Source organism: Magallana gigas, chromosome 6, assembly GCF_963853765.1.
Source record: "Magallana gigas chromosome 6, xbMagGiga1.1, whole genome shotgun sequence".
Lineage (NCBI taxonomy): Eukaryota > Metazoa > Mollusca > Bivalvia > Ostreida > Ostreidae > Magallana > Magallana gigas.
In genome coordinates, this window is record NC_088858.1 from 14,817,444 (window position 1) to 14,842,654 (window position 25,211).

Sequence of the window (25,211 nt, forward strand, 5' to 3'; positions counted from 1 at the left end):
TTTTTTGTAAAGGACAGTATAAAATGTTGGTAACCATGAGTTTCTGCAGAGTTATTACGAACATATTAAATTAAAAATTAAAACAACAAGTTTTAAGTATGACAAATTGTATTGTTTCTTCACAAAACATATATTTAAAACGAATTAATAAAAAATAAATAAATGAATAAATAAAAATTATGAAAAGTTGTTACACTGTACTTAGCAACTGTGGGTCCATCATGTTGATATTTGGCAAAATCTAAAACAAACATTGTCTTTTATGAAAATCCTTATCTGACATTAATTTAAGAGATTGGGCTCTCAGCTGTCGTCGTATTGATCTCTAGTCATTTCTCTATCAGCATAAGTGATACCGCGATTAATTACTAAAGTAAGGAGATCTCATACTCTAATATGCAACCAAGAGCTTCGACGTATTTAATAGCTTTTCATTTCCTAGCTTTCCGTCTGTATATCATGCTAAATGTGTATATAAAAGGATTAAGTGCCGAGTTTATTGGAAGGACGACCACAATAACCCAGGCGTAGATGTCCGGAGAAACTCCGACTCCTCCATAGGCCATAAGCCCTACAATGACATTTGGAAAGAAAAATCAAATTCAGAATCACTTTTTGTTCATGTATTATATCAATTACGTCATGACGATAAGTGTCACGATTGGACTGAACTCATTATGGTAAGAGATCAAGATTAGAACAATAACCAGAATTATTGTATATCATCCACTGCAAAGTAACGTGGTGCTATCGCGTATTACTCTCCTAACAAAATTCTTGAATATTTATTGTTTACCTGTTGCTCTATAAATCCCGCAAAATTTGTTTATTAATGACAGAGATTTAAAATATATTCTTACCAATTACTATAATAGGAATCCAGCATAAAGTGTCAGACACAACAACATACGACAGAGATCTTAAGACTTTCATCTCCCGCTTTGTGTTGTCGTTATTAGTCTTGCTTCCCATCCGTTTGACATGTATATAAATAAGGAGTTGGAGAATCACAACAGTTAAAAATATTAGCAAATTGAAGCCGATAAATAAAAGAGTTGAATATTCCCAACCGGATACCCTCTCTGTTGTTAAAGGTAGCGATATGCACACTGTTGATCTGCTATAAAAGTCTTGGTAGACGAATAAAGGAACAGCTGAAAACGCAATGGCACTCAACCAAGCAATTATTGTAATTAAAATAACCAATCTTCTGTTTTTGAAAACTCCTGCAGAAAATGGATGTTTTAACACAATAAATCTTTCCAAGGTTATGAGAAAAATAAAAATTACTGATGCCTCACTAGAGGTTGTAGCTAGTAACCCTGCTATGGTACACGCTTTGCTATATCTCCACTCACTATCATTAAATCCATAGATGTTTTGATACTCCAAATCGGCAATTGCTATAATGAACAAATACAATCCCATTAGAAAATCAGAAATGCTTAGATGCAAGACAAACACACAATGTGAAGCGCTTCCTCTGATTTTTCCACAGTTGCGATAGTATATAACAAATGCGTTTCCAATCACGGAAAAAAGTGCCATGTACCATATCATCTGTGAAAGAAAACCAACACTTATCAGTTGTTCACAGGAGGATATACTATCTCGTGGCGCTATGCAGTTATTTGAAGATACAGTAGAGGGTTTTGCGCAACAAATGACATAGGAATCTGTGTGCAACCATTCCAGATTACAAAGACCTTGGAACATTGTTCTGTATACTGTCAATTTGTTGTTGTGAATATGTAAATACTTCACAGATTGTAGTCCTTGAAATGTTGAGTAATCAAGTATATTCAAACCGTTGTTTGACAAATCCAATATCTCAAGATTTAATAAAGCAACAAATCTGGATGGAGCAAGAACTTTAATTCTGTTTCCGGTAAGATTCAATTTTGTAAGCGTACTCAGACCATCAAATGCTTTTTTATGGATGAAATGTATCCGGTTAAAAGCAAGATTAAGAGTACGCAAAGACGTTAGGTTTGAGAATGAAAAATCTTTTAAATTTGTTATGATATTATTTTGTAAATTTAAAACACTCAATTTATCTAATCTACTAAAATTACCATTTATATTTAAGATTGAATTATAACTTATATCTAATTCATACAGCATCAATAATGTTGAAAATGGATATCCATCTAACATAGAAATGAAATTATTTCGTAGATTTAGAACTTTCAGTTTTTGAAATTCCTTAAACATGTATTTGGTGATGTTATGAATTGAATTGTAACTAAGATCTAATTCAACTAATGTATTTAATGATAAAAGTGAAATTCCATCCAGATTTGAAATTAGATTGTGTTTTAAATTTAGAATTTGTAATTTATAAAAGCTCAGAAACATATAATCAGAAATAATTTTGATTGAATTATAACTAAGATCTAATGTAAGCAAGCCATCCATTAAAGAATATAATAAAGTTGGGTCAATAGTTTTTAAGTTATTATTTCGTAAATCTAAAAACTTTAGACGTGGGAAGTAATTGTAGCTCTGGTCTACTATTATTTCCTTTATGTAATTATTATTTATAATCAAATGAATCAACCTTGGCGTGTTTGAGAATGAATTTATTCGAAGACGTTTAATTTGATTGTTTGAGATATTCAGATACAACAAATTTGACAACCCATAAAATGTTCCCCATCCTAGATCAGTAATATTATTATGTGAGAGGTCCAGATTTTGAAGAAAGTTCATTTGTGATATATCTGCAAGTGATGACTGGACTATCGAACACCCTGATAAATTCAAGTGTACGAGGGAGTAGAACTTTCTTAGGTTACTTGTGTTCAAAGAATTTAAGCTTAGATCAAGAACTTTGACTTCTTTTCTGAGATTTTCCGGTGATTTGCATTTGAAAATTACTCCTTCACATTGGCAGTGGGAAGGGCACAGTATTGGACAGCCATCGTCATGTTTTAAACACGCTGTTTTGTTGTTATATATACATGCTGATTCATCATCTTTGTATGGACAATTGATGAACCCATTACATACTTGATCGATGGCAATGCAACTGCCATCTTCACATTTGAACTGTAAAGTGGTACATGTGTCTTTTTCTGTAAAAGAAGAATTCATATAATACATAATATTCCATTATTAGATATTTGCTTTTCTCATCGAAATAAATTATATTTGGTCAAAATTCTGTCCACATGCATCAATTTCAGTATTGATTTATTTTAAACTAAAAATATTACCTACCTACACAAATGCCCTTTTCATAACTTATTTTTTCAATTTGTATCCAAGATTGATTTTTAATGAAAATTCCAACTAAAATGACCTAAAAATATGAAATGGTCAATTAAAAAAAGGTTGAAATTACTTATTATAAACAAAACATTTTTGTTCAACCACATCAAAGATATACACAATTACAAACTGTACCATATACGGAATATCCTTCGGTGTTATCGCAACGCTTGTCGTTTTAAAAACTGTGTAATCAAATTCACTGCCTTCGTAAACCCTTTCATTGTTTGTATAAAATGTTCCTTTAGTGAAAAGGAGTTGTAAACGGACACCCTTTCCTGCGTAAGAAATTGTTATACAACCGAAATCAGATGTAGGAGGTTGCGGCGCACTAAATAACACAGCCTTTTCTTCATTGCTGCCTTCTTGCAAGATATTAAGTTTTGCAGATATAACTATTTTGTCTGTAATCAATGCAAAAATATTAACATCATTTTAATAGTTTATAGCATAAAACGTTTGTTAAAATATATTTGAATAAATATAATGAAGACGTAGAGACAATTTTGACAATTAATAATTGTTTCTTTCTAGATTTCTAAAAAATATCGAGGATGTGGTGTCATTTTTGGCAAACTGAATATTATACAATCTGATGAATAAAGATTTAAATAGAAATTAAATGTAGAAAGAAACAGACTTATGAATTAAAAATAAAGTAGACATTCAGCTTGCAAACAGAGGAAATTTTTATTAATCCACAAAAATCATTTGTAATAGTTATTAAAAACATATCTAAATAGTATACCAGTATAGTCAGCTTTCTGTCGATTATATTGTATTCCTTTTTGAAGAAATTTCCAGTTACACATATCCCTTTCAAAATCGCAATTCAAACTTGTTACATCTAAAAAAAAATCAAATTAATTATATTCAATATAATGCAATATATATATAGCTACATCTGTATTCCTCTTTAAGCTCTAGGTATTATTAGTTACATAGCCATGTCACCCCTGCGAATGTGTTAGGAATGTTTCCTTTATTGTTGCTAAGTATATAATAAATCCAGAGGTGCTCGAATGAAAGTTCACGAGACTTCACCGAGATTTGTTCAGTTCCTGTGAAATTTCGAGCGGAAGTAAATGTGTTCGGATAATATTCTCAAAATACGTAAGAACTGATCGTTTTTCATATCGTATCCAACTTTGATTTATGTTAAAACAATAAAATCATTTAAAATGTATGTTTTATTTCACCATCTAGCGGTTCTTTAAATTAAACGATGATATTCAGACCAGAGTTATCGTTCGTGTTCAACCACGTGTAGAGTGGTTGAAAATATAAACATTGGGTTGCTTAATAAAACCATAGCCATGTTTGATGCTTTTTGTGTGCAATACCAGGTTTTCAAAAAATTTGGCGTCTGTTTTGCATAAAAACTTAGTATATCAAGCCATTTTCAAGGAACATTCTGCATAAAATGTTATAGTCTGTTTCACTATTGATGCTAATACTAGGTCAGGCGCGGATCGAAAATAAACCCTTAGGGGGATCTCTACTAAGCATGTTACTTGTTGCAACCGCAGAAAAAAACTATTTATTGCATTGTTACATTTATTTCTAGAACACATTTTATCCACAAATTAATGAAGATAAAGTTTAAAATCAATAAACGTTTGGATTTTATATTTGACTACGAGTACCTAGATTATATGAAATAGACTACAAACACGAGGAACGATATTTACTGCGAAACTGAGAGGGTCAAATATAACCACTTGGTCTAAAATTTGAATGACAATAACATTCGCAGGGGTGCATGTAGTGACCGGGTAAGGGATGATACCTGGTTAGTAAATTTCATACATGTGCCTGGCGAAGCGGTATGAAATTTACTAACCAGGTATCATCCCGTACACGGTCACTACGTAACTTTGTAACAAATATATCTTACCGATTGCCTTTGCTTTAATGACATAACGATACTTAAAGAATGAAAATTAAGTGTTTTATAACAAAGTTACAGGTGTTTATTTGGGCACAAAACATGACGCCACAATACTCTAAGTATGACGTCATGAAGCTCAAATGGGGTTTTAAAATATTTCGTACTGACTGTGTATGGAATATAAACGGTCTCCACGGGACTGCTTTAGCCAGTGATTTCCTTACAATTTAACAGGAGGTAAAACATATGTTTTTTTCATGCAAAAATCAGTATTTTAAAATACGAAAAATATATGTAAGATTGTAAAAACGCTTATCACTTTACTGAAAACAACTCGTTCATAGGATGAGTTTTCTTTAAAAATAATTGAACCTTGTTAATGACTTTACAAATCAATCTTTATTCTTACTACATTTCGAGACGCTGCATTCATCCCATTCCTGTACCCAAGCAAATCTCGATTCTTTATCATAATAACAGCCCAGTCTTTTTTGGTGAAAATCATCAAAGTTACAGGTGGTACCAGAACGGCAGTGGTGAAGAGACTTTGTTTCTTTTCTAACTCCCTTATACACATTTTCATAATAGCATTCCAAAGCTAAAGAATAAAAAATAAGACGACTAGAATTGAAAAAGAATTCTCTAAAAATACAAATAATGAGATTCATGTAAAATAACAAAATGCTTTGATGTTTTAAAATATTTAGTGAACGAAAACGAGACAGGACAGTCATTAAATCATAAGTATGTAAGTTCATAACAAGGTACACAAATTTGTAGTATTGGGACAAGGATATCCATCGATCTCCATAATGTTAAAGATACCCTATCATGCATGGTTTTTCGTAGTAATAACATTTTTGTATTATAATGCTTTAAATACTGATGAAAAAGAACCATTTACTAAATGTCACATGAAAAATATATATACTATAGTCTGTCCCAAGATATTTATGCAGCACATTTGGACGATTTTTAATAAAAATACCCTTATCTGTGAAAGAAGTGCAATTGAAATAGTTGAAAGGGATATTTTCCAAGATAATTTCATGGACACATTATCATCTTTCACTCGGAAAATTTCACAGGAACGAAAACAGATTCCTTACGGAGATTTATAATGGGGAATGTTTACATCTTTTCTCCATTCGGAATACACTCGGAATACATCGCGCAATATTTCAACGTTATCATCCGGGCTTGCTGCAATACAAAACCTCCGTAAACATCACATTTTTTAGCATTGTATTGAAACCTGATAAGCTAACAGGGGCGTTTTGACTGAGAAATCTTGGAAATTTTTCATACTTTTGAATGAACATCGTTTGAATCCTGAGGTATTTATAAATATCAAGCAATTAAGCCAAATGTGAATCCAAAATATCTTGGGACAGAGTATAGTTAACTAACTGTCTGTCAACCTTTTAATAAAGTTTAAAAAATTTCTACTTCGGCTGAATCGATGAAATGTATTCCCTTTGAGAAAATTGTCGAAAATTAAGTACGTTTTATATGTATCCTCAATCTTGGATCTTTATGCCATTATCAACTCTTAATGTCAAGTGGTCTAATGTTTATACGATGCATGGTTCAAAAATTGTTGTAATAAATTACAGATCAAATTAGAAAAAAAGGTTGTATTGGTGCAACGGTGGCTCGAACCCCTTAACATCTAGGTTGTAGGTATCTGTGGATCCACTAAGCCAAGCAGTTCATTGAATGTCTTAGAGTAATATTATGACTCTCAAATAACATTTATGCTCTAATCATTGTTCCCTGCTTTTTTAAAAGAAATATAAAAATCAAATATTGTAATAAAATGCTAATATAATTTTCTCAATTATGAAATAATGCTTATATACAAAAAATACTTATCACATAAGATATTAGTGTATCGAGCCATCTTAAGATAAAGTTCATGAGATTTTCAGTCATCAGAAAAAGGAAATTGAAAAGTTAGATAGAGAAAGTCAATCATAAGAATATTTTAGCAAAAACAGTACGTGTCAGAACTCTGTTTAAGGACAATGTTTTGTACACATCCACATACCACAGTTCCTTTCGTCACTTTCATCGGGACAATCCACATTCATATCACAAAATTTCTCATTTTGAATGCACAGGTGGTCCTCCAAGCAAGCAAAGCAATCTTCAGTAACAAATATTTAGTGATTGAAATATTTATTTTACAAGCTATTTCAAAAAACAATGTATGATTAAACTTCTCTTTACCTTTGCATGGTGTGTATTGTATGTGTATATACTTTATTTCAAAATTCACTGAAGACGCCTGATTGGAAACTGGTGTCATGATTATCTAAAATCAAAAGAACCTCTAAACATTTTCATCTGAGCATAAATAAGGTCAAACTATTTAAATTTAGGTGCACGTGTATGCAGTACAGTTTGATTTGAATTAAGTTTTTTTTTTACATATACAGTGACCTTGAACAAAGTGTCTAGGTCAAATATCTAATTCATATCAATCCTTGTTGAAAATTCCTTGTCTGAACTATATGTATACTCTCTCATTACCCTTATCTCGATCATACATTACAAAATAGTGATTATAGCTAAAGGTTTTCAATGACATTTGATCACGTTTCTAGCTGCTAGTCAGTTCTAGAAAAAGCTTCTCTTTCCTAAACGCAATATTGTTCAGAGTTTAACAAAAGACAGCCTGTAGGTAAGAAGTTGCAGTGACTTTGAATCATTTTAATGTCAAAAGGTTACGATCAAACCAGGGGGCTCTAATATGCTTTTCATTCTAATATTTTTATTTAATTGAAACGCAGCGCCGGTTGAGATGGTCCCTCTCTTAATGTTGTCTATATTGTACCCCAAGATAATTATATTTGCAGCACATCTGAACGATTTTTAATGAAAATTTACATACCTTTGAAAAAAGTGCAAATAAAATCGATGAAAGGAAAAATAACAAAAACATCTTCTTTGACACATTATCATTTTCCACTTTGAAAAATTCACAGGAAAGAAAATAGATTTCATACGGGAATTTATAATGGGAAATGTTGACGTCTTCTATCCAATCGGAAATAACTCGGAATACCTCGTACAATTTTTAACATTATCATCCGGGGACTTTTATTTTTTTTTTTGCAATGCAAAATCTCCATGAAACTCATATTTTAGCCGTGTAATAAAATCTGACAAGCCAGAGGTGGTATACAAAGGAGAAATCTTGGAATTTATTAATACGATTGAAAAAAACCCAGTGTTTGAACCCTGAGGTATTTATAACTATTGAATAATCTAAGAAAATGTGCTGCCTAAATATCTTTGGACAGAGTATAGTTTTAATAATAGCGAGCGTAGTTTGCTAGAGTGTGGCGCCAAAAAGCACTGCAAGCTGTAACGACAATTACTGCTCCTAGTTTTCTGTCGTCAGAATCGGATCAACCATTTCGTGCAAAAGACACTTGAGGTATTTAACATTCTTGTAAGAACAAGTAAAAATGTATTTCAAGAACTACAGGCATTGTAAAGGCGAATAAGACATTCTTTTGATAGTAATTAATTGATTTTTAAGAGAGTCTTTAAAGACAGGACCAGATGGATATGATTCCGGTTTTGGTCAAGTTAATTTTATTTTTATTTTTATTAATACAAAAATTTAATAATGCATTTCTAATAATCAACCAAAATCTAAAAAAAGTTGTAGAGTAAAAAGCAAAATACAGAGCACACAATTGTTGGTATGTAAACAAGGCTCGAGCCTTTTTTTAATCTCAATTTTCTATCTTCTTGTTCGTTTTATTCACAAATGAACAGTTTCTAGCGTTTATTACATTCATTTTAGGCCAAAACCTAGAAATTTCTTCTTAACATTCAAAATGTAAACAAAAACATGGCACGAGTTTTGTTTTCATAACAAATAATTGTAAGCTTTGTACTCGCTTATTACTCGACGACCGGCTCTCATTTTTATAATTAGTTGACTATAAGTAATGCGTTACTGAAGCATTGTAAAAATAATAAATTTTGACCAAAATCGTGACCATGACTCTTTAATTTTTAACCGGTTTTCCAAAGGAAAAATCCAGTTACTGAAATGGTGAAACTGGTGGGCGGGCGGGTGGCTGCCAAAAAGTATCCTTATTGTAAGGATAACTCGGCATACAGTTTTCAAAATAGGAAGTTGTTCTTTAGCTGATCAACTGGGAAATATATCAGAGGTGTGCATATTGCTAGACATTTGATAAGTGATGATTTATTTTAAAAATGTCAGCTGTTGAACTTGGTCATTTTTTGGCAAAATATAGCATATAGAGTATCACATTTCTGTTTAATTCAGGGTTGACAAAATATGGTTTATAAATATTGTTCACATAAAAGAAAACAAACCCGTTTTGCTGTCACATTGACAGCTTTTCTCTTGTTTAATGATATTTAGTTTTCAGGGCTCATCTAACACAATGCCATTTTATTCAAACATCAAGATATAAAATTTTCTGTAAAAAGTAATCTCTGATTTGTATTTTGAAATCAATAGCTTAAAATACTAAAACCTGATAGTCATCGGATGAGTAGTCTAGGTTAACTTTTATGGGCATCCACTTGGTGCTGTTCTGCAGACTCGTCAAGTTTTGTTTGGCAGTACTTAAATCTAAACGTATGTCATCCCCAGTTGCTCGGTATTCCATTTCTAAACAACCTCCAGTGTTTGTGAATCGCATGTTTGGTAATCTCAGTGTCGGTAATACTGGTTGTGGAATCGTCAAATTAGCTGAGAGTGTTAAAGCTAGTGTTTTGTCTTCAATGAACACAAAAGTAATTTAGTTAACGATTTTTCCCTAACAAACTTTTACCATTATAATTCATGGAAGTCTAATTAAAAATAAACTTTCACTGCAAATATCATAAATATGGATTTAACATATTACCTTCTATTTCATTCAGAACCCATTTCATTGTTTCATCGTTTAATTGGTTCACTGTACAGTTGCCTTTGAAGAAGTCACAAACATAACCTATAAAATATACATAGTAATGTGTCAAATGAAGATTTCGTTTAAAGAAGATGTATATATATATATATATATATATATACTTAAATAAATAAAACAGAATGCGACAGTCCAAATTAAATAAATTGTTTACTGTTAGCGCTTTCAGCCATGTCGGCTCTTCAGACAGTTATACAAAATTAAAAACGTTGTTTGTAACGTTGTCAATGACGTCGTGTTTTTTCACGACGTCATTGACAACGTTACAAACAACGTTTTTAATTTTGTATAACTGTCTGAAGAGCCGACATGGCTGAAAGCGCTAACAGTAAACAATTTATTTAATTTGGACTGTCGCATTCTGTTTTATTTATTTAAGTATTTTTTGCTGTACCAAGGCTTTATTTATCTACATATATATATATATATATATATGTTTTGAAAGGTGCAGAAATGTTTGAAAGCAAAATAAATAAAGTTTATTATTCTTGCCGGAACAGAACGGGATATCACACATTTCCCACCGCACATTGGGATCAACAGTGTAGCACCAGGGACCTAAATTTGATTTGCTGTTAGGGTTTCTACAGAAATTTTCCTGTGCAGAGAGAGTGGATCCTGAAAAACTGATTTTTGGGTCAGGTCTGTGGGGGGTAATTGTGTCCCAACGTTGACAAGGGATTCCATATCGAGTTCTGTCTCGTTTTCCCCTGTACTCTGATCCAATTTCTGAAGTCCTACATTCGTCACCTATTTCAATAAAAAATACCATGTTATATCGTAGTGATAATTTTAGAGAGAGTGAGAGAGTTTCGCAGTGTTATAAAACACAGGCAAGTCATCCGATACATTTACTTACTTGTCGGACAATTTAAAATGTTGCAATACTGAAATCTAACTGTACTGTTTACAGTAAAACACCATGGCATTCTGTCGTCATTAGGGTTCCTACAATAATTTTCGTGTTCAGAGGCGGAGAGTCCCATAAATCCTACAGAGAAATTATGTTGATGTGGTTCCATCGAATCCCAGCGTTGACATTGTTCTTTGTCCGCCGTTTTATTCTCGGTTCCAAAATAATCTAAGCCTTTGGGACTATTAAGGCATTCTGCGTCATCTGTAAAGCAAACATTTTATAACATAAAACCAGAATGTCCTCGATAAGATAGTACATATACATCTTTTATAAAATTTATATTCATTGATACCGCAAAACTGATTCAAAAGTTAAACAATTGTACTCACTACGTATACAAAATGGAATGTTGCAATAATCCCAAAATCCACCAGATGTTTCAGTAAAGCACCATGGCGCTTGGCGTTGGTCGGGATTTCTGCAATAATTTTCATGTTCACTCAGTTTTTCTGTAAAACCGATGTTGTAGTATTCAGGATTTGAAATGTTTACGCTATCCCATCTCACACATTGACGTTCACTGACTGTGTATGAGATGTTCCCGACATATGATTCTCCTTTTGGAGTGTCTCTACATTCTGGAAGCAGAAATAGTGTAGTGTTTAATCTAATCAAAGAAAAAAGCAGCTAAAGGATTAAGATTCAATTTTTACCGTTTGCTATATAAGTAATTAATTTCTCACAAAAGTCAAATTTTGATGCTTCTTCAAATCACTCGAAATCAATGTCGAAAGATATTTTTTTCGCATGTCTCTTTTTACCAATTTTTGTGCATCGTACGTTACATTAGCTGCAGGGCTGTAGCTCCCGGTCTGAAAAAATTCGGATGGAGGACCTGGGAGCTACATATGGCACGCCAAATTCACAAAAATGAGCTAAACATAGTTTCACAGTCGATAAACTAGGTTTATCAGGTGTTAACTATAGTTTACGGATCCTAAACTATAGTTAACGATTCGTTTACATCTGTGAAACTATATTTCACGAATGTAAAGTATAGTTAACGAATGATAATCATAGTTTATCTATCTGTAAAAAACGTAAACAATAGAGTTTGCTGATAAATATAGATTCACATTTGTTAATTATAATTTACAATCGTAAACTATAATTAAGAGATGTTAATTATAGTTTCACAAATCGTGAAACTACATTTATCAGACAAATTCACAAACATGAGCTAAACATAGTTTCACAGTTGATAAACCTAGTTTATCGACTGTTAACTAAAGTTTACGGATAGAAAACTATAGTTAACGACGTTAATCTATATTTCACGCCTGTAAACTATAGTTAACGCGATAATCTATGTTTCACATCTGTTAACTATAGTTAACACTGAAAACAATTATTTGCGATTGTTAAACATAGTTTATCTGATAAATATAATTTCACCATTGTGAAACTATGATTAACAACTCTAAACTATAGTTCACGAATGCAAATTGTGTCTGATAAATATAGTTTCACAATCGTGAAACTATATTTATCAACTATAAACTATAGTTTACGAATGTAAACTATAGTTTACAGATGTGATTCTATATTAATTTATCAGCAAAATCTATTGTTAACGTGTATTTCCAGACAGAAAAACATAGATTTGCATTCGTAAACTATAGTTTACGGAAGTGAAATATAGATTAACGTCGGTAACTATAGTTTAGGATCCGTAAACTATAGTTAACAGTCAATAAACCTAGTTTATCGACTGTGAAACTATGTTTTGCTCATTTATGTGAATTTGGCGTGCTTTAGATTTGTAAACCGTAGTTTACTGATCATAAAACCCTATTTATCAGATAAACTATGTCTAACAACCGCAAATGATTGTTTTCAGTGTTAACTATAGTTTACAGATGTGAAACAGAGATTATCGCGTTAACTATAGTTTACAGTGTGAAATGTGAAATATAACTATATTATGTGAAATATAGATTAACGTCGGTAACTATTGTTTACGATCTGATAAACCTAGTCTATCGACTGTGAAACTATGTTTAGCTCAATTTTGTGAATTTGGCGTGCCATAGCTACAGGGCCATCCATTGAAAATTTTGTTCAATGGGTGGCCCTGTAGCTCCCAGGTCCTCCATCCGAATTTTTTCAGACCGGGATCTACAGACCTCCAGCTAACGTTACATGTGTTTTGTATGGAAGAAGCTGTAAGTCCTCAGCATATTAATTTCCTGGTAGAGCTACAAATCTGCAGCAGTAACTATTCTTACAATGTTTATTGTCTGCTGTTACTTAAAAATTTATCTTTAAAATGTAAACAAATATTTATCGTAACGTTTTAGCAAACCGATACTTGATTTGGATTTTTAATGGGTAATGAACAAGGACTGCGTCCTTAAATCAAATTTGATTTTTTTTAAAAAAGTCGTCACAAATTCTTTAAATAACATTCTGAATATATAGTTATTGCGCTTTTGCAATCAATTATTTGAAAAATGAATGTGATAAAACAATAACTAGAAACTCTTTACCGCAAACTGGTACATAACAATATTCCCATGCAATGTTTATGTCTGATGTGTAACACCAGAGATCGTGATTGGCATTTGGATTTCGACAGTAATTTTTTTGTAAACTAGCTTGTTCTTGCTGTGGATAGAATACATGCGACTGCGGGTATTTGTCCCAGCGTTGACATGTTTTTCCGGAAGCTGTTGTTGAAATGTCTCCATTGTAGTCTAATCCATTTATAGTCATTTTACATTTTGAAAGGTCGATATCTAAAACATAATTATTTTTACTATTAAAATATATTTATTATACACTATAAAGTGCAAGTTGTGATTTTTCTGGTGAACTCAATTGTAAACTAAACACTTAAAGTATAAAAAGAATGTCATTCACATATACTTATTGATGGCCAAATACTTAAAGTGATAAAACATTCTCTCTCTCTCTCTCTCTCTCTCTCTCTCTCTCTCTCTCTCTCTCTCTCTCTCTCTCTCTCTCTCTTACTTGATGGTTGTAAAGAAATTATGTAGAAAATGAAACAAACATGTTTTATGGGCAGCGGAAAGAACAAAAATACATTTTTACAAAATCAACGATAAACTAAATTCAGCAATCTAAAATAATATTATCAATGGCCATAGGTGCAAAACCAACAGTCTTCTGTGCAAAATAAATGTACATAAAATCAACCAAAGATATCTAAATAAAATCAAACACAAAAAGTAAAACCAACAGAGATAAATGTAAAACGAACATACATCTGATCAACATGAAACAAGGTGACGCACAAATAAACGCCAGGTGGCGTTTTTATATTGCATGCGTCATCGATTATTGGAATCCGGGATGGTTCGCACCTATTCTGTTTCGCCCTGAGATGTTTCGCACCTGCCTCGGAGCGAAACATCTAACTGTATTAACACACTTTTCTCGTATTATTATTCCTCTTTATATTTATTAGATGATTCATTAAAAATTAACAATTATACCGCATAGCAACGAATGCCCCATCTCCCCCTTCTTCTCTCTCATAACTAAAACTTTACAAGTACATGTTAAATATTATATCCCTTATGTTCCTTTCTATGGAAAAAAGCCCTAATTTTAATGTTAACAATTATAATTTAGTGTGCATGATTTTTTTTGTCTTGTTTCTGTTTGACTTTTTTTTCTCTTTTGTTTTTGTGTAAATGCATATTATTTTACTCATGTTTCTGTTCTTTCTCACTCTCACATACAAAAAAAACTTCCACAACATGATTAGTCATCATATAACTATATTTTCATGTACATCATATGTTAAGAAAGTTGTAGAGATGCCAAAAGAATTATTACATTGCCATATGAATGAACTGTGGGTAGAAATACTTCAACAATGTCGTATGTAACTTAAGTTTGTGAAAGTTATGAAAAATAATAAATAATATAAAAAATCCAAAGCCCTTCTCCCAAGAATGTTTCGTGCCAAATTTGGTCAAAATTAGTAGAAAATATAAATATAGAAAATTTACAACGACGACAACAACAACAGACAACGAAAAAAATTTTATCACTTGAGCCTTTGTCTCAGGTCAGCTAAAATAGAAGAATGTGCCACGTACCTGGTTGCATTTGCTTTTCTTATCCTTAACGTAGAGGTAAAAGATGTGACCTTGACCTAACTTTGTTACCAAAATAAGATGGTCAAAAATGAACTTTCTTATCTATTGCATATCACACTGAATGGAAGTTTCATGAATTTCTGAATATAACAAGAATGGGGAAATTTCTTCATCTAGTATGCACACTAACATGCTGATTACGTAATAATATACAGTTGTTGACTGGGGTCGAGGGCAACAGTTGATCTGTCGGACCGGCTAGTAAACTGTTGCCGAAGTTTCGTTATACCCCTTCTAATCAATAACACGTTTTCGCGGAATGTGACGTCATCGGTCAACAGTCTTTTTTAGCAGTCGATTTTAACAGTTCAAATCCAACAGTTCTAGTCCAATAGTCAAAATGCTGGACTTCTTTTCGTATAGAGTTATATAGTAACTGTTTTACAGGGGTATACCAATTTAATAATATTTTTCAAAGAAATTTCATTTCACAAAAACCAATTTTTAAAACAGAACTTAATTAACTCACTAGGTATACAAAATGGAATGCTACAATAATCCCAAAATCCACCAGATGTTTCCGTAAAGCACCATGGTGCTTGGCGTTGGTCGGGATTTCTGCAATAATTTTCATGTTCACTCAGTTTTTCTGTAAAACCAATGTTGAAGTATTCTAGATTTGAAATGTCTACGCTATCCCATCTCACACACTGACGCCCATTGACTGTGTGTGAGGTTTTCCCGATATAGAAGTATCCTTCTGGAGTGTCTCTACATTCTAAAAAAAGAATGTTTTATCCATAATATTATAAGTCTGAATTAGCAGCTAATGTAATAAACTATCGATTTAAAAAGAAACTCTTATTAGTATAGAATTTTTAAAATTCCCTCATAAGTTTTGTTACTATTTGATCATCAAAGGTCTTGATAACAGGGTACTGCAGCAGCTCAGACAGTCTCAAGTTTGCATTTTAAGCTTTATTTTGATGTCTAACCCTAATCTGATACTCCTTTAAACTGTTAATCCGATTTTATTTTTAGATGCTTCGAAAACATTTAGTCATCAAATGAGAGGGAAATGTTCGGGTTCAGTCTCCAGGGGGCAAAAACTGTACACTATTGGTAATTAGAAACCCGCAGGCGTTAAATGGTCATACTTTTATAGTATTCAGTTCATTTATGATGCCAACAAAAAGCTTACTACAAGACGAGGGCACAACGCATATAATATTATACAATTATTTAATGCTTGAGCAGTCAATAGACCAGAATATTTTTCCCGAGGTGCAGGGAACAGCTCAGTATGATCAATTGCCCGAGGCCAACGGCCGAGGGCAATAGATCATACTGGGCTGTTCTCTGCACCAAGGGAGAAAATCATGGTCTATTGACTGTTCAAGCATTAAATAATTGTTTTATTACCTAATTCCATTTTTCAGTTTTCGGTGTTTATCATTTGCATATTGCAGATGGTTTTTATGACATTATGCAATATACTCAAATTTTTGTTCCATCTTTTACAATCACAAAAACTGTTGCATGCATTACAATATCTCAATTTAATATTAGTTTACACAAAGAAGGGGGAGTCTTCAACCCATTAGATTTTAAATAGTCTTTTACCTTATATAAAGCTTTAAAACTGTTGATTACTTGATACTCCATTTTCATAACATTGAATTTGGTTTCACCAAGTACTAAAAACAGCGTCTATGTAAAGGAACATTCCCTGAGAACTATCGAAACTAACATTAACATACCCGCGTTCTGAAATACGTTGTCGGTCCAATAGATCGCAATCTATTGACCGCCGGTCTAATAGATCGCAGTCTATTGACCGGCAGTTCAAAATAGACGCAAATATTTAATTTGTAATAAAACAACAAAATCTCTTTGATTAGGTAATAATAAATTATATTTCCTGAAATAGAACATATTTAATTCATTATTCCCAAGTGACAATATATATGGCCATATATATCACTCCCCCCCCCCCCCCCCCCCCCCCCCCGCCCCCGTTAAAAACCCTAAGTTCTGTCTCATGGTTTGAACAGTAAATTTCACAATTATGAATGAAAGTAAAGCAGATTTTTAAAGATTTAATACTTTTTTTTCTTCATGGCTACATTGGCCCCGCCCTAGGGCCTGAACTCCTGACCCAAAGGTTATTAATATCACAATATTAAAAGGAAACGTCCTGGACATTACAACCACGCATTTAGTTTTTCTCAAATATGTTTGAGAGTAAAGAAGAGGATTTTTAAAGATTTGATACATTTTCACTATCCCAATACATTGGCCCCATCCTCGGGCCTGAACTCCTGTCACAGGTGTAATAAATTTCTTAATCTATGTAGAGAGCTTTGTGAATATCATAACATACAGATGCTTTACACCAAAAATGGTAACATTTGACATTGTAGTCTTCAAGAAGTTTTCGTGTGCCGGTAAATGCACGTTTTTGTGTGGAAGAAATTGTAGCTATATTGCAAGTCATCCTAGTTCCGATAGAACTACAGATCTGCAGCTATAGATATGCTTACTTCGGTTTAAAAAGTGTTTGCAGTGACCAAAACAATTATTTTTTGAATTAAATTTATGTTTACCGTTACATTTGATTCGAAACATTACTTATTCTGATATATCATTTCGCGATTTACTAATGCAAATGAGGTTCGCGACGACTCATTTTCGCGATCAAGCCATATCCAGACCCGTTTTGTTATAACAACCACACGACATCGCGGCGAGAAATATTCGCGACGACGAGGCCCTAGCGAACCTCGCGAAAATTTCTCGCACGCGAATGAAAATGGTTTACAGTATGTCCAACGCCCCACTTTTAATAGTCAATACTCAACTGTCATGCTGAAAACATGTAATAACTCGACTATGACAGTTTTTGTTGAAAAAAAGTGTAGCGCATGTTCAAAATGTTTTTTGGATGTGTTTTTCAAAACAACTCGAACAACTCGACTATATTTGTTTCCTGCTTATAACTACTTATAATAGGCTTTAACACGATTGAGTAAAACGCGGCGCATGTCTGTCAAGGAACCTTCAAGATCAGTCGGCGTGGTCCAAAAACCTTTATAAACAATGTCCTTAACATTAAAACTATTTTAATTTCATAATATTTATCATACATGTACATCGCTAGAGTTTTTTTTTTTACAGACACCACAGAATTATTCAAAGGCTTGTCCGGAAATTGAATGATTATGCAACCGAAAGTGTTGAAGACCTACCATAAAGGCAAAAACGTTCATGCATTGACGTCAACAAGACCACTACATTATGGGTATCTCATCTTTTTGATAGACACCCAACAGCATGCGAAAGCACGGCTTACTTTTGAAACACATTAATGGTCTGTATGTATGGGACAATATAAATCCCCGAGTGAGACAGTTTCTCAGCATCAGAAAATTTACCAGAATCTTACCATATAAACTAATGAAATAACCTTCCAGAAGGGATCCCTATTAGGAGCTGTTGTTTGTGCGAATGGGGAGCGCAAGAGATAATTATGTTGTGAATTTTATATCGTAGGATACCTTTATTTTCTTGATCTTTTTTTTTATTGAGCCCTGATTTGAAAAAAAAATCTGTCTTATTCTTTATACTTAGGTATGCCTTGGTCAAAACAGTTAAAATTAGGAATAGTGTATTACAAACACTTGTTTGGGGCGTTCGAAATTTTGACTAGTACAATAAAAAAAATCTCTGTTTAAGAAATGAATCGTATCATTGCAGTGAGTGTTTTCCATTGATGCACTTTGTTTATTTTTTATACATCATGGTTTAGCTGTGCTCTAACGTCCGTGGTCTATCCAGATAAACATAAATAATGTAATATTCTAAAGTTAAAACATGATTTTTCAAAAGTAAATAAAAATCAAAGTATCTTTTAAATAACATTATGAGTATCGTTTCGTCCGTGTAATTGTTTCCAGACGAATAAGATATAAAACACTTACCGCAAATTGGAACATTACAATTTTCCAATCTGAAGGCTGGGTCTAATGTGTAACACCACAGGTCCGAGTCGGCAGATGGATTTCTACAGTAGTTTTCTTGATTCTGCATATACGTAAATGTATGCGAATGAGGGTACTGACTGTCCCAGCGTTGACATGTTTTTCCGGAAGCTGTTGTTGAAATGTCTCCATTGTATCCCAATCCCGTTGCTGTCATTTTACATTTTGAAAGGTCGATAACTAAAAGATTGATTATTTTTCTTTGATTAAAATATACAAAAAGGAATTGAGTGTTTACTTACAATTGGAAGTTTCCTCAAAGCTATTTTTTTAAAGATTTGTAACGTTCGACAAATATTTAACAAAAAATTAACAGCATTCAAAAATAAAATATTGGACAGAAAACATTTGATTTAATCCACTGAAATTTTTGTTCTACCCCCTATTTGATCAGATAAGAAAGAAATACTATATTTTGAAAACATTCTTCATTTGTTTGGTCCAGGTTAGCTGGTATATTTACAAAAGCAGCAATTTACAAATTTATATCTTCTTTTTCTTCGAGTTCTTTGACTTTTAATATTAACTTGCTTAAGGCAGATTTATTTCAGTACTTATCTAAAAGTAAGAAAATAATATCTTTATTTAATGTAAAAACTATAAATTGTCCGTAAGCGTACAACTTTGGTGAGGCAAATAAAAAAAGCGTCGGTACGATTGACTAGTACATGAGAATGACCTATGTCGCGTGTGTTGCACAATAATCGTAACACACAAGTACTATTCCTACGACCATCGTACACTGCGAATAGCAACCCGTCTTCAAACGAAATTGTACGTGTCACCTACGACCACGTGCACGTCAAACGTCCTTTTGGGTTACGTTGCACTCTCAATACTTCAACATGATATTTAACGCTACGACCAGCCATGGAAGCCACGACCGACAAAAGCCCGTAGCACAAGAACCATCAATCACCAAACACGCACAGCTAGTTGTGACTGAGGCTATAACAAGATATATTTATATCAAATGATTGTAACAAGATAAAGAAAATCGACAGCCTATCTATTCAACAAAATGCCACCAAAACAAAACTCAAAGTACTGAAGAACTGACGGGAGTTGATTTTATCGATTATTTTTCATTTTAAAATCACCGATATGTTACTTTGCTTTGGCAAGTAGTTTATAATCTGTCTTTGAATTACGAAAATTTCTATAATATGAATTCTCGGACTTTTCCTACAAAAATTTTTGAGAAAAATACCGTATGAATCGTTTTATGTAATGATTAAAGACATAATTGATTCCATCAAACTATGTATAAGCAATCGAAATATTCAAAAAATTGTATGGATCCGAACAATAATGAACTCTAGTCTTGTTCAACCAGATGCTCTACTGTCTTTGTTAATCTCCAACAAGCAAGAGAATATATACACCAGGTCACGTGATAGTTTGATGACACGACCTCTAATATAGAATAACTCTTTGCTTGTCGGAGATTTACGGAGACAGCCGATGGTTGAACGAGCTTTTATTGAACTCTGGCGTATGAATACATACGACTGCTTAAAACTATCTAAATTGTTCGTACTATTTAACATCTGACTATTTTCAAGGTATTCATAAATTAGTTTCTTAAAAACCAATGCTTCAAGATACATTACATCGAATTTATCGATTATTTTCAAAAACTAAATCTTGTCAGCGGTGATTATTTATGCTTAGGTCCAAACACTGTTTTACTTTCGGTTTGCCAGAGTAAATGCATACGAGAGTTGATTTAAATCAACTCCCAAATGGCTTTTTAAGGAAATGCTTATTAGAATCCTTCTCGTAAACATCAACTTAACAAGATAATAGTTTCTTTTAAACAAAATTAGGTAATAGAATCATATACTTTTTTATGGATCCTGAAGATTGAGAAGACGAATTATGATATTTCTTTATGGACAGAACGATATTTTTCAGCTGAAAGCTTTTACACAACTCATCGTATCTTTTGAAAACATTCTTCATGTGTGTCGTTTATCACTAAAGCAGCAATTGCTAAATACCGTCTTCTTTTTCGTACAGTTCTTACAGCAGATTTACATCAGTACACGTACAATACATGTCTTGAGATAGAAAACAAATTCTCTAATCACCGGGAAAGCTTATAATTGTCCGTGAAACTGGTAAGACTGACTTGCAAATAACGCATAACGCGAATGTAGCAATACCATTCGCAAGGCGAAAGTACACTGTATGTCTGCTGCAAGACAACCGAAAGACGCAAGTACGGTTCCAAAGGGCATCTCACGTTGCGAATGACAACCTGTCTCCAAATCAAACCGTACACGCGATACCTATGACTAGCACGTCAAAGTTCGTTTGTCTTTCGTTCCAATTGCAATTACTTTAATACTCTTTCAATCAGCCACGAGAGACAGGACTGGCAAAACCCACACGCACGTTCTCCGACCAACCAGTTGTAACGTTGGCTTAAAAATTTACTTAAATCAGTATGCTCTCGCTATTAAATCGGAAGAAATGAGAATTGGGAAACATTTTTATTATTTTGAATATTTTTGTATCAAAAGATATACATTTTATGGCATTAGTATTCTATTATAGAAGAGAAACAAAAAAAATATTTTAAACAAATGAAGGTGCAACATGATTGATTACATCAGGGTTTTATAAAACTAAACGTAAAGGGAAAAGATATAATTTGCACCGGACCTTGCTACCAGATGGACAAATAGAATAATACTGATACTGTTTTTGGAAATTATTGCATATTTCACTTTGTGAAAATTTTATGAATTTCTGCGTATGACAAGAGTTAGCAGATTTCTTCGCTAGGAGAAGAAATGAAATCGTCAAGTATTTTTTTAATATTCAGAGTAACATGCACGTAATAAATAACATCATTAATCTATAATAAAATTTCAAGTTTTGATATTCTTAAATAAAAACAAATTGTACTCACGATGTTTACAAAATGGAATGTTACAATATTCCCAAAACCCGCCAGTTGTTTCCGTAAAGCACCATGGTGCTTGGCGTTGGTCGGGATTTCTGCAATAATTTTCATGTTCACTACGTTTTTCTGTAAAATCGCTATTGAAATTTTCTAGGTTTGAAATATGTACGCTATCCCATCTCACACACTGATGCCCATTGACTGTGTGTGAGATTTTCCCGATATATGCTTCACCTTTTGGGGAGTTTCTACATTCTGTAAGCAGAAATAATGTTTTATCTATAATGTAATAAGACTTATGGAATAAAAAACCCCGCGAAATAATATCTACCGTTTACTGTAGAAGTTTTTAATTTTCCGCATAAGTTTCGTCACTTTTTGTTGTTTTTTTTTTTAAAGATAAATTAATGAAGTGAAAACTTCAAAGATTTCTTCTTTGACATGTTTCCTTATTTCAATCCGGTAAGTTTCTGTGCATTGTAAACTGTAAGCGTTTTGTGCGGTAGAAACTTTTCCTGTAGAGCTACAGCCTTGCAGCTATAGTTACTCTAACTTTGAACAACATCTGCTGTAACCTTAACAATCATTTATGAAATTATGTAGTGCTTAATACCTTTAAGTTTCAGTAAATCAGTATTTGATTTTGATGTTTTATTATTATGATATATCATTAAGAAAGCCGACTAATACAACAATTTTCATTCTAAACTTTAAAAAAAAAATCTATGATTTTTTTTAAAGTACATATGTATATGCTAATCAAAGTATTTTTTAATTTTTAAATTAAAATTTAAATTAAATTTAAATTTAAATTAATTTTAAATTTAAATTAAATTTAAATTTAAATTAAATTTTACTTTCTTTTGATGTTTTGATCTATCTTTGTGGAATACTTCCAATTTATTAAATATTATTATCAAGGCAATTTCATTACGTTTGAAATGCAAACCCCAAGCAATCGCAACTTCTCTGCCCTTTCGACAGGGCTCGACTGTATTAATTGCTGTAAATAAATGTACTGTTAACCTAATCAAAAACGCATTTAGAATAGATCGAGATAGAAATATACATGCATTTTGATTTTTTAATTTTGACTTACTTGAAGTATCTGTATTTTTTATCAGGTACATAAGTAGAATAGTTAATAACGATTTCCACATTCTGTATTCAGCTTCGCGGTCCATTAAAGGAATGATCATTCGGATGTTCATCAAAAACCAGTCAAGTGTACAAACACTACCTCAACAAATGATCTGGGTGATTCGCATTTCCATCCAATACGAAGTTTCCATCAGTATATATACTCATTCCCTTCAAAGTTAAGGCAATACAATTATATAGTTTGTCCCAGTTGGCATTCAGAATATTAGAATTGCTTTCACTTTTCGAATAGGCAAGAGCATTCTGTGATCAGTTCACTATTCAAATTACCTTAAGTATTCTAATAAACGTAATTTCAAAATCCACATCGACTTATCAAAAATAATATTAAAATAATAGTTTATTCACAATAATCTTGCAAAAAACCGCCTGACCATTGACATAATTAACGGACGTATAATATGATACATCATATTATAGAGTTATAATGTGAATACTATTCAAAAGGTTGGCTAACGCCCTAGCCACCATATTCAGTGCCGAAGCTTAAATATTTGGTCAATTGTTAACATACCTTTTTGCTTGAAATTTAGAAGTTTATAGATACCTTTGTACGCAAACAAATAATATTCATCAGCTAGAAACAAAAACGATCCGGAAAATCCGTTTCTAAATGGTTAGGCAAAACTGTAATAGAAGGAAAGCGATGTTTGCAGTGCACGATCTGTTAAGTTGTGAATGCTATACGAGAGCACAATTAACCCGACATTCTTAAATTTTATTTCCTTTCCCAAATACATAGAAATGCACCGTCTGGTCTCATTTGTTTTGTTTCGTTCTTTCCAAATGGATAGAAAGTAAACTAAATGAACTGAACCAAGCTATTAATAATATTTGTGTCTATTTTATTAAGGTAGTAAGCAAAAAAAATAAATAAATGAGATCTGAGCACGTTTTAAGAAAAAAAATAAATTCATTTTTGTTTTGGAAGGATCTGTAGCTGAAAGTTAACTATAACCTTAAATATTTTTTTTTTGGGGGGGGGATCTGTCTTTATGTATAATACATGCAGTTGAAAAGTTCATCGGTCAAAATTCCTATTATTATTGTTATGAGAGAAGTAAGATTAAGCGTGGAACTGGGAATGATTTCATGAATATTTAATGATTAGAATCATGATTAAATTGAACATTGTATGGAAGTTCTGTAAGAATCTTAGATGTAAATTGAAATTAATATATGAGAGGTTTGTCTCTGGGGAAATTTAATAGATAACGTTTATGAGTTTGCAGAGTAAGATGTATAGGGTAGATAGATGATAATTAGAATTTATAATGACAAGATATAAACGGGATTATTATTTAGAAATCATTATTTGAATATTATGAGGTGATAACTATGGATGATATTGGGATTCAACCATGCCAGGCAAAAATTATTACGTCAAAACACCATATCTGATAAGTTCATATCGTTTACAAATTATTTTTTTCAACTGTTTTAAAAATCGGTCACTTTAATATAAAAGCAAATAAAAGATATAATTTTGTAAACATTTGGTGGTGGAGTAGGATTCCATGTTATGAGAAGCACTATATCTAATATCTTCATATCGTTTACAAATGTTTTTTTCAGAAAAATGTTTCAAAAATCAATTTGATAAATTGTAATTTTATTTAGTCAGAAGGTTTATAGAGGTTTCAAAAACTATATGAGAATAATACAACCCAGGAAAAAAATAAATGATATGATAACAAATCTCAACAATAGGACGAAAGTCAAGAGGGACATCGGTTCCCATCCGTCAGCAGCAATGATATTACGCATACATGTATAACAACCAAAAGTACTATGTTGGTTCTTCACGATGCTTTATTTCTTTTAAAATTAAGGTTTAAGTTTTTAATGTAAAATTTCCGAATCTCTTGACAAAAGTTTCGTTTTTTTTAATTTTACACACAAGGATTTTGAGAGAGAGAGAGAGAGAGAGAGAGAGAGAGAGAGAGAGAGAGAGAGAGAGAGAGAGAGTAAACCGTCAA

At 32.4% G+C, this 25,211-nt stretch overlaps 1 protein-coding gene across 1 annotated transcript; it reads right to left on the reverse strand.

The window, feature by feature from the left end:
* Window positions 1-216: 216 nt before the first annotated feature.
* LOC105336665 (uncharacterized) lies at window positions 217-23,426 on the reverse strand. The gene is made up of 18 exons (XM_066086556.1): window positions 23,171-23,426; window positions 22,078-22,326; window positions 19,098-19,337; window positions 15,647-15,895; window positions 13,537-13,785; window positions 11,377-11,625; window positions 10,991-11,248; window positions 10,624-10,881; window positions 10,069-10,155; window positions 9,694-9,938; window positions 7,397-7,481; window positions 7,215-7,313; window positions 5,574-5,762; window positions 4,022-4,120; window positions 3,409-3,677; window positions 3,223-3,304; window positions 861-3,077; window positions 217-571 (listed from the first exon to the last, which is right to left on the reverse strand). Exons 1-18 carry the CDS (start codon window positions 23,280-23,282, stop codon window positions 432-434), a joined length of 5,376 nt encoding a protein of 1,791 aa, XP_065942628.1. The 5' UTR covers window positions 23,283-23,426; the 3' UTR covers window positions 217-431.
* Between the last annotated feature and the right edge of the window lie 1,785 nt (window positions 23,427-25,211).